The sequence below is a fragment of the Sinocyclocheilus rhinocerous genome, unplaced genomic scaffold (genome assembly GCF_001515625.1).
Source record: "Sinocyclocheilus rhinocerous isolate Xijiao unplaced genomic scaffold, SAMN03320098_v1.1 scaffold154, whole genome shotgun sequence".
NCBI lineage: Eukaryota > Metazoa > Chordata > Actinopteri > Cypriniformes > Cyprinidae > Sinocyclocheilus > Sinocyclocheilus rhinocerous.
The window spans coordinates 538,560-549,560 of record NW_015659335.1 but is presented as its reverse complement, the minus strand read 5'-3'; the positions used below and the strand labels follow the sequence as shown (position 1 = coordinate 549,560).

Below are 11,001 nucleotides of genomic sequence, written 5' to 3'. Positions count from 1 at the left end.
AAGTGACCAAATCTGCTGAAGATCCACCGTGACAAATTAAAGCTCTAAATTCAATTTTCGGAGTATTTGAGAAACATGGCGACACATGCGGAGGACGACAGGAAGTTTCAGGCTAAATGTTGACATTCAGTTGCAATAAATCTGTGTTACAGAGTCTAAAAACGGGTCAACATGACCCACAAAAGCACAGAAAAGCCAAACTAATTGAAAGTTCACCGTTTGCCTTTAAAAAGCAGCATCACATTTGGACTGAAGAGAAGGAGAGTCGTACAGCCAATAATTTTAGTTTTTACTTATTTCGCTTTCTAAAAAGGAATTTAAACAGTTCCTTACAATGAAAAACCTACACTACCGTTGAAAATTTTGGGGTCGGTAGGATTTTACATTTTTATTTGAAAGACGGTCTCTTGTGCTCACAAAGGCTGCATTTACTTGATCAAAATATGGTAAAAAACAGTAATATCATGAAATATTATTATGATTCTTTGATGAATAGAAAGTTCAAAAGAACAGCATTTATTTGAAATAGAAATCTTTTGTAACATTGTAAATATTTTACCGTCACTTTTGAACAGTTTAATGTGTCCTTTCTGAATAAATGTATTAATTTCTTTCAAAAATAAATAAATAGATCTTACTGACTCCAAACTTTTGAATGGTCATATAAATAACTATTAACCACACAATTTCTGCCAACCTTTTCTTGGCTGCATGACCTTAAAATTTCACAACTCAGTCTGAACCTGTCCAGATCTATTACATAATGGTTAGCAAACAGAGCAGACAGAAGCCGGTCCTGCACGCCAGCGATGGGGTCACCTGTCTCCTTCCTCCTGATAGCATGGGCTCTTGTGTGGAGGACACACCCACATGTTAGGGTCACACCAGGTGATCAGCGCATGCTGCAGTATCTTGGAAGGCAAAGTGTTCCATTTCCGAATTGTGTGATATCATGGGGTGAGACAAAGTGAACCATGTTGACTTTTCACTCGCACCCTATGCAAATGTGCTCCAAAATGCAAACACTGATCTCTGGAACATTGACTTTCCGTATCATATACATTTATCTTACAGGTCAACTTGCTGTTCCTTTTGTTTGGCCACATCTCTTTCCTTTCAAAACGGTTGGATGGAAAAAAGATGATATCTTTGGTGTTAACAAAAGAAAAAAGAGCAATTAATCAACCTCATGTCGTTTCAACCTGTACGACATTTGTTATATAGGTCTGGACAAAAAGATGCCGTGAAAGTCTGGCGTTCTGTCTTTACATCTTTTATATTCCACAGAAGAAAGAAAGAAATGCAGGTTTGGAATGACATGAGGGTGTGTAAATTATAACTATTTTTTTTTTCTTGGACAGTTTTGAATACATTTAGATATAAACATTGAACCCTAAAATATGAACTATGATCTTAAAGGGGTCATATGATGCGATTTCAATTTTTCCTTTCTCTTTGGAGTGTTACAAGCTCTTGGTGCATAAAGAAGATCTGTAAAGTTGCAAAGACTAAAGTCTCAAATCCAAAGAGATATTCTTTATAAAAGTTAAGACTTGTCCACGCCCTCCTAAAACGGCTCGTTCTAACACACCCCCACATGTCTACATCACTATGTGGGAAGATTTGCATAACGCCGCCCAAATGTTCACGCAAAAAAAGAAGGCGTAACTTTTATTCTCGCTGTAGTATTGTTGTGGCCGCCATGTCGTGAAGGCGCTGTGTTTCGTTGTGAAAGCGAAACTACTTTGTTTGGTCTTCCAAAAGAGGACGATATCCGCTTCGTCATGCCTAGAGCTGATCCGTGCTGGTCGCTGAGGGAATACTTCAACTTAGCGTGTGTGTGACGCTGCGTGACGCAGTTTATGGAAGGCTGTTTCCTGAACCCGCAGAGTAGCATACAATGGGTCTGTGCTCAAAGGCTGTTCTATATATTCAGATGTGTGCAGCGCATTTTGCGGAGGATGAGGACTGTTTCCTGGGACAGTAGCCTACAATTCCGGTGTCTGTTTCTATAAAGTGGGGCAATTCCAACTTTGCAAGGACAGTCTGGCGCTTCTGACTCACAGCCTGTAAGTACGTTTTTTATATTTAAAGAATTTGCCACTGATGATTCAAACGCGAGTTTTGAGCAGTGTAGAGCAGCGCTTGTTGTTTGTCGTTTCTCCAGACATGGTTTTATGTTTACGCAGCGCGATACGCAACGCAACGCGTATAAGTATAATAACACAGTATAAGTCATTATAATCAGTAATTATGTCCCAACTGGATGCAACAAATGCCTGTTTGTAATGAGTTTTATTTACACAACATAATGTTCTTTTTAGCAGCATCATATGACCCCTTTAGAGTTCCACTGTTTTATTCGCAGTAAAATGACACGAAGGCGCCACCTGCTGGCAACTAAAATTACATATTTTACTTTATTTACTACCAGCTACAAATGTCAAATCTAAACTGATTGTAAGGTATTTATACATGAGGGTAGCATTTAATTAAAATTAAAAACAATTATATTTATTAATGAGATTCATTTTTGTGTGTGTTTAACAGACATGTTTTGGACGTTCCATATCGTCCGACCTTAATGCAAAAACGAATAAATTTCCGTAGTCGGCAGGATTCGAACCTGCGCGGGGAGACCCCAATGGATTTCTAGTCCATCGCCTTAACCACTCGGCCACGACTACCTGAAAACCAAGTGTCCTGTGGGATATTTTTGTATGAAAATAAATGAAAAGATATGATTCCTTCTGTCCTAATGAGTGTCATTAGCACTGTTCAGAAGATTAGTTACTTCTCACGACACATTAATTCAGGAAGAACACGGAAGCTCGAGCGCAGTGTAGTGTGCTTGTTGCGTCATAACCGGCTTTAAGAATGAGAACCATTGTAGCTCAGGTTCAGATGTTAGATCTGCTGGGTTCAGATCTACACACACCGAGCAGAAGCGCGAAGCTCACTATATGAAAGCTCGAGACATCGTGTAGTGTATTTTACTGTATTATATATTTTTTCCACACCTGACAATCCCAAGCTGACCAGCAGAGGTCACTGTCACTCCACTATTGATCACTGCTCTCTGTTCAGATTGTTGTGAACGGCTTCATGTCTGTCTGTAGAGTGGCTGCTTGTAATTTATAGTGCCGTTCATGCTTCTTCTTCAAGACCTGTGTGTAGCAGCTCTGTATGTTGGATTTTATTTTTTTCCCTGTATTTTGATCTTGGTATTCGGCATTGTTACACGACTTCTGCGTTGCACATTCTGCCATATTCTTGATCACTTTTATATAAACAAGCCGGACCAAAGGCTCAGCCATACACATGGTTAAGTACTGTAAACACAAAAAAGCTGACTGTATTGCTATGAAAATTAACGCTTTTTAAAGAGCAAATGACTATATGAGGGTCCCTAGGCTTTTATGATGGGCAATGATGATAATTCTGAAAAAGGTAAGAGCATAAAAATCAAGGTCAGTGGAACTAAAGTGTTCATGCTTCACAATGTTGTTTGTTTACAGTAAACAAAAGCAACAGACAAAAGTGTTTTATTATATTGTTTGATATAACTTTTGAAAAAGCTCACATTCTGGAAAAAAATGATCTTACATTACTTTTTTAAATAAAAACATAAGTGAAACAATTCGGTTTTCCAGTATGTTATCATTATTGAAAAACGTTTATCTGGCAAATCAAAGTTTTGCACCAACATGCAGGAAGCCATTCGGTTTCCATTTGACAAAAATAAATAAATAAATAAAATCAAAACGAATAATAAACACTTTATTATTGCTTTTTTTTAAATCTGAAAATATGTTTGAAAACTTTTATTTGTGTGTTGCATACAAAAAGTGTTGTGTTCAAGGTGCACAGAAAGTTTTTTTCAGTACTTTTTTTACTGAAAAAAAGCTACTTTTTCAAACATATATGAAACAAACATGAATATATAGCTATATCTGCAGTGCAGATAAATTAAATTTGATGGTGAGCGTTTGTGGACTGCAGTCTTCAAGTCATTCCACAGATTTTCAGTGGGGTTTAAGTCTGGGCTCTGACTAGGCCATGCAAGGACATTCACCTTTTTCTCCTTCCAGGTCCCTGCTGCAGAGAAACAGCCCATCACAGGATATTAGCACCTCCATGCTTTACTGCAGGAATGCTGTTGGAAAGGCTCTGTGTTGTACCAAATACCTTCCACTTCTCTAATGGACTTCACTTAATAATAGACTTCACTGTGCTTCTAGACATTGATAAAGCCTTTGAAATTTTTTGTATCCATCTCCTGATTTGTACCTTTACACAACTTTATCCCAGAGATCTTTTGTCAGTGCCTTGCCACTCATAGCTGATTGTTTGCTTCAGTTGCACTACCAAAGATTGAAAAGCTCCAGGAAAGCTCTTTTCATGCTGAAGTAATCAGAATGACCACAGCTGATCACAGATGAAAGTCAAATGGATTTGTGTGCCATTGAGAAGATGATTAGCTGATTGAGTTTACAAGTCATTTTTAGGATGAGGTGATCCTTTTTCCAACTCAGTGATTCTGTTTTTGTTTTTTGTTTTTTTCTGGCATGTTGGTGTTATATCTTACACTTGGATGTTATAAGTTGCACTGAGTAAATACAGCTGGATAAAACAAAAACTTTGTCCGTCTTCATTTCAGGCTGCAAAGCAACAAAATGTGATTATTTTAAAGGGGGGTGATTCTTTTCTATACCCACTGTATAGAGCACATTTGTTTTAACTAAATATTAAATATGGCAGATATTATGTGGAATTCAGCAAGGAAAATCAAATATGATTTTTATTGAACATATAGCCTAATTATTTTTACATAACATAATGAGAAAGAAACAAAGATTAGATCAAAATAGGCTGCTTCATGTGCGCATACAAAGTGCGTCATTTATGAAAAAAACATGTTCTGTAACACCAATTAAAAAAATATATATGTATATATATATATACTTGTATCAGTACGTTACTTAAATCTATGGGTTTCTGTCAACCCTCTATCTCAATGAAGTTAACACGTAGAGGAAAATGGAGAATAGATGACAAGAGCCGCTGCTCCAAAACAATACTAAAACCAAGCAATTTACACGCACAAGCACATTTTCACGTGCTTAAGAGCCTAATGATAGTAACACGCGCTCAGGAAGCGTGTTGACAAACGCGAAAGGCAACAAACACCGCGGTGAAAGTGGCGAGCGTCGAGTCGGAGCGCTGGTCACGTGACTCCCGCACAGGCCTGCCGTCTGTTGTCAGCGGACGGAGAGGGAGGAAAGAACATGGCGGCGACGAGCGATCTGAAGCGGGGCGCCGGACGTTCGTTTTGAGCTTTCTCGCGTTAACCGAGACCGCGGCTCCTCGGGACTAGTGCATCCTCACCCGCGCGGGATCAACTTTGCAGTGGTGCCCGAAATTCCGGGTTTGGTGCGTGTAAAGTGCAGGCAAAACGCGAAACTGAGGAGAATAGATTTTTATCCATAATGAGAGGGAGACGAGGCAGGCCGCCCAAAGCGCAGCTAATGCAGGAGCCCACAACGGGGCCGGTGCGCGGTCTGAGACCCCGCCGGGGCTTGAGGGTGAAGCCGAAAGGGACCTGCGATGAGGATTATGTCACCCCTAAACGGGGGACCCATCATCATTCAACACGAGGCCGGAGGAAAGCGCGATCCGCGGCATCGAGGGCCAGAGGAAGAGGCAGGGGAACGGCCAGAGGCAGGGCGCCGCGAGCGGGGTGGTTTACGACGACCACGAGAGCGACGATGAGGATGAAGATGCGGTCAGTTTGAGATCGGACGAGGAAGAATACATAGAGGAGCGTCTGACGGACGAAGGGGAGGAAGAAGAGGAGGAGGAGGAGGAGGCCAACGACGAGACCGACTACCTGGAGGAACTGGACGATTTGGTAGAAGACGATGCTAGTTACTGCACGGAGAGCAGCCACGGCAGCAACGCAGGTACGGGCGCGTCAGCGACCTCACGAATGACTGATCCGCGAGGCACGACGAGCGCAGAGTCCAGGCCAAACGATCGCTCTTTTGTTGAGCAAAACACTCAAAATGGATCCTGGTGCTTTTCTGTGCTGGCAAAGGCCGCGGCGGGTTTAATTTAGCAGTTAGCTTGAGCGCGGCGCTCATTTATTGTGGTGAAATTGCATTCGCGGGACGTCATCAGCATAAAAAGAGCTTTATAATTAAATACTAAACTTAAAATTCGCATCTTCCCATTGTATGAAAGTAAAGCCGTTTTTAATACATCAACAAAAAGTTCGCTTTACCTTTCAATTATGTATGTGCTAACGTTAGCCTGTTAGCGTATTAATTCCAGACACATTCTGGATTGTGTTCTAAATATCACTAAATCATTCCTCCTTTTTTGTATGATTACACATTTATTAAGGTTAGACTGTAAAGGGAACGCTTTTTTTAGTGTCGCACATGAGCACAGCAAAAGTTAGTTAGCCCGTCATCTTGCTAATTGATTTCGAACTGATAAGATAATTTGTTAACAAAATGATCAGCATATTCCATAGACTTTCATTAAAGTACCTGCAAATCTTATATTCAAGTGTTTTACTTACTATCCACCCTCATTTGCATGAGCGTGTGGTAGTCTGACTGGTGTTTAGGAGCACGCAGCCAAAGCTGGAGTTCGGCTAATGACAGGGCAGCATGCGGCCGATTGTTTTGAAATCCAGCGCCAGCGCCGTCGCACCTGACGCGGGGAGGACGTTTAATTTCGACCCGCCACTGTGTCATGCCCGCACATGACGTCATAGTGCCACTTATGATGTAGCTTTTAGTGCAGTCATGATTAATTACCCGACCTATGGGAGATAGTTGGGACTAAAATGTTTTTTTGAGTGACTGTTATACTGTTTTCCAATGTAATATATTTTAAAATGTAATCTATTCCTGTGATGCAAAGCTGAATTTTCAGCATCAATACTCCAGTCTTCAGTGTCACATGATCCTTCAGAAATCATTCTGATATGCTGATTTGCTGCTCACAAAACATGTATTATTATCAGTATTGAAAACAGTTTAAATTAAAAACAAAACATTAAGCAGTACAACTGTTTTCAACATTGATAATGACAAGCAATTTCTTTCTTGAGCACCAATTCGGAATGTTTTTTGAGGAAGCAGACACTTTTTTCAGGATTCTTTGATAACTTTCAAAAGTTTCGGCATTTATTTGAAATAGAAATATTTAGCAGCATTCTTAATTTCTTAGTGTCACTTGTGATCAATTGAATGCGACCTTGCTCAATAAAAGTAAATTAATAATTTATTTCCAAAAAAACAAAACAAAAAAGCTGACCTCAAACTTTTAAACAGTGAGTGGTGAGCATACAATATTTTTTTTCAGTGATTAAAATATACATTTACATTTTCTTACCATTTGCAGATTCAAGTCGTTAAAAGTTGTTGCTTTCATTGTTTTATTAAAAAAAAATGACATGCTGATATCCTGTACATGTTCATTAGATACAAGATTCATTTGATTCTATTTTAAACTGTTCTATGCAGACGAATGTAATGTAACAATCTTCTTTTTCCTTTGGGAATCACAAATATTAGCTGTTGTTTTAATACGGCATACATGACCACTGAACGTTATGTTTCTCGTTGTCTTATTTCTTAATGGCTAAGTTTTTAAGCAGATGCCTGATCAATCATGTCTGACTAACTGAAGGACTTATTTGTGGATGCATGGGTTGTCTGAATCAACAAGGTTTTTTTTCTGAAACTGGACGTTTTATGCATGTATTATTTTATTCAATATTAAATCTGTAATCAAATCTTATAAACGGACACACCATAACAACATTAGAGTCATTAGTATAATTGCAAAATGCATTGCATTATAAAATTGCATTGAGACTTTATTTTCCTTGAAAATTGAATGATGACTTTCTTCTGGGCAATCGAAACTGATTCTGATTCTTTCTGTTTTAGTAGGTCGTAAAAGACCAAGACCCAGGCGACCACCTTCTCCTATTCTGGAGCAGAAGGAGATTCCTCCTCTGGAGCTGCCCAGTTCCTCCGAGGACATTCTCATTCCCAACGAGCAGCTACTCAACGCTTCGGCTGTTTACGAGGTCCTTCGCAGTTTCTGCACTGTCCTGCGTCTCTCTCCGTTCCGTTTCGAGGACTTCTGCGCCGCTCTGGTCGGACAGGAGCAGTGCACGCTGATGGCGGAGACGCACATCTGCCTGCTCAAGGCCATCTTAAGGGAGGAGGACACCTCCAACACCACTTTTGGACCAGCGGACCTCAAGGACAGCGTCAACTCCACGCTCTACTTCATCGACGGCATGACTTGGCCAGAAGTGGTGCGTGCGTATTGCGAAAGCGACCCCGAGTATCACCACGTGCTCCCTGACCTGGAGGGTGAAGACTATCCGTTCAGCCCGCTGGAGAGCAAAGTCAAGGTCTTGCAGTTCCTGGTGGACCAGTTTCTCACCACCAACCTGGCCCGCGAGGAGCTCATGTCCGAGGGCGTCATCCAGTACGACGACCACTGCCGGGTTTGCCACCGGCTCGGCGACCTGCTGTGCTGTGAGACCTGCTCGGCCGTGTATCACCTGGAGTGCGTGAAGCCTCCTCTGGAGGAGGTGCCCGAGGACGAGTGGCAGTGTGAGATCTGTGTGGCACACAATGTGCCCGGCGTGACAGACTGTCTGACCGAGTTCCAGAAGAGCCGGCCGTACATCCGGCAGGAGCCCATTGGTTACGACCGACATCAAAGAAAATACTGGCTTCTCAACAGGAGGGTTATTGTGTGAGTATTTGCATTATATGAATGTAAACTACTAGAGATATGGTATAAATGAAAGAAAAAAAGGTGTCACATTTGCCATTTCGAAAGCCAATAACCTTCTTACAGTGAAAATAATTAGCATAGCAGCTTTACAGGAGATCATGATGATAATGTTTGTAATATCTTTATATCTTCATGCTTTAGTCTCATCTGGCAGATTAGAGAAGGACGATAATATAGTTTACATTTTGCAGTAATATAAATAATCAAGCAGTTGAGATTAGCTGTAATGGTATAAATGAAAGAAAAAAAGGTGTCACATTTGCCATTTCGAAAGCCAATAACCTTCTTACAGTGAAAATAATTAGCATAGCAGCTTTACAGGAGATCATGATGATAATGTTTGTAATATCTTTATATCTTCATGCTTTATAGTCTCATCTGGCAGATTAGAGAAGGACGATAATATAGTTTACATTTTGCAGTAATGTAAATAATCAAGCAGTTGAGATTAGCTGTATAGTGTATATCGCACTATGCGACTATACTGGAGGAATGTGGAAAAACATATTTTTATATATAAATAGCTAGGTGATAATATTGCTTACATTTTGTGATCGTACAAGCAATCAAGCAGTTGAGATATGCTATATTAAATATATCGCTCTACGCAAGTATACTGTATGAATGTGGATGAAGTTGGAGATACTTATACATCCAACTTTATATAAAGAGCTGGGTGATATTATTGTTACATTTTGTGATGAAATAAATAAAACCAGGCAGTTGAGATTTGCTATACAGTTTATATTACGGATACGTGAGTGTACTGTATTCATAAGAAAAAAAGTTGGCTATAATATTCCTAAATGGACACTTTTAAGCAGTATCAGTATAGACATGTAATATATGAGCACATAACATGATATTTTCTAAAGGAATGGTCCTGTCGTTCACACATTGATATCGTTGTGAAAATTATTTTGAATAAAATGTATAATTATTTTTATTGCAATTATTGAAAAATATTTTTATTATTTGCATTATTACAGATATTTATAAAGAATTATATTTATAAATACTAAAAATATTTGATTTAAATGATTTTTCAGCACCAAGAGCTTGTAACACTCCAAAGAGAAAGGAAAAAATGAAATCGCATCATATGACCCCTTTAAGTTACTAACAGCATTTTATAGTGACGCACCAAAATTATATATTTTAGCGAAACACCGAAACCCAAATTAGAGTTTTATTCAGTTTCTGTAAATAACTTTAGGTAATTGTACTCGCAATACTGTTCAGGGTATCGTGTTCACAGGTGATAATCCAGTTGTAGAAAAGTTTTTCAGCAATTTTACAAGCAAATTTGACATATTGCTACTCAAGCATAATGTTTGGTCATGGTGAACCGCGTTCACGCTGCTGACATGGTTTCCTGTTGTAGCTTATCCACATTGCGTGCATGAATTAGATGCTAGCTGTTTCCATCACCCTGTTTTTACGACTATTTTGAAGTATCGCATCAGAAACTAGTGATGGAAACGCCACATTTTTAAAAGAAAAAAAAATCTCTTAATTTGCTTTTACGCTTGCTTGAGGCGTTTTTTGACTTGTGCGAAAAAGATTTGATGCAAATAATGGGAGATGGAAATGCATTTGCAGAATAAATTCTGACATGGCGAACATTTAACACTCACGCCCAATCTTAACTAGTTGCAGTCCTGTGTCCATTTTCTATGCTTGCCTTGTTTTATTTACTGTTGGTTACTAGGCTACCAATACCACCGTCATCCACTCGAACAACTTGATGGAAACGTACCTAATTCGCATTTGCTTTTTTAAATGTATTTACTTTTTGGTGTACTTTGAAAAGATTTGCTTCACGGTTGGATGGAAACCCAGCTACTGACATGGCTTAAAGGGATACTCCACCCCAAAATGAAAATTTTTGTCATTAATCACTTACCCCCATGTCGTTCCAAACCCGTAAAAGCTTAATTCGTCTTTGGAACACAATTTAAGATATTTTGGATGAAAACCGGGAGGCTTGTGACTGTCACATTGACTGCCAAGTAAATTACACTGTCACGGTCCAGAGAAGTATGAAAGACATCGTCAGAATAGTCCATCTGCCATGCAGTTCAACCGTAATGTTAATGAAGCGATGAGAATACGTTACGCTACGCTATTCTGTGTCAGCCGCGCTGCACGGATGCGCTGTTTTCG

At 39.6% G+C, this 11,001-nt stretch overlaps 1 protein-coding gene and 1 non-coding gene across 2 annotated transcripts in view; one reads left to right on the top strand and one right to left on the bottom strand.

Annotated features, from left to right (window-relative positions):
• Positions 1 to 2,605: 2,605 nt before the first annotated feature.
• trnas-aga (transfer RNA serine (anticodon AGA)) lies at positions 2,606 to 2,687 on the bottom strand. The gene has a single exon. It is a non-coding gene; the product is annotated as a tRNA-Ser (tRNA).
• A 2,538-nt stretch (positions 2,688 to 5,225) lies between these two features.
• LOC107723593 (nucleosome-remodeling factor subunit BPTF-like) overlaps positions 5,226 to 11,001 on the top strand; it is a 38,826-nt gene continuing 33,050 nt past the window's right edge. Inside the window, 3 exon segments of the mRNA XM_016532295.1 lie at positions 5,226 to 5,724; positions 5,727 to 5,963; positions 7,968 to 8,793. Coding sequence (XP_016387781.1) covers positions 5,490 to 5,724; positions 5,727 to 5,963; positions 7,968 to 8,793 — 1,298 coding nt within the window. The 5' untranslated portion in view covers positions 5,226 to 5,489.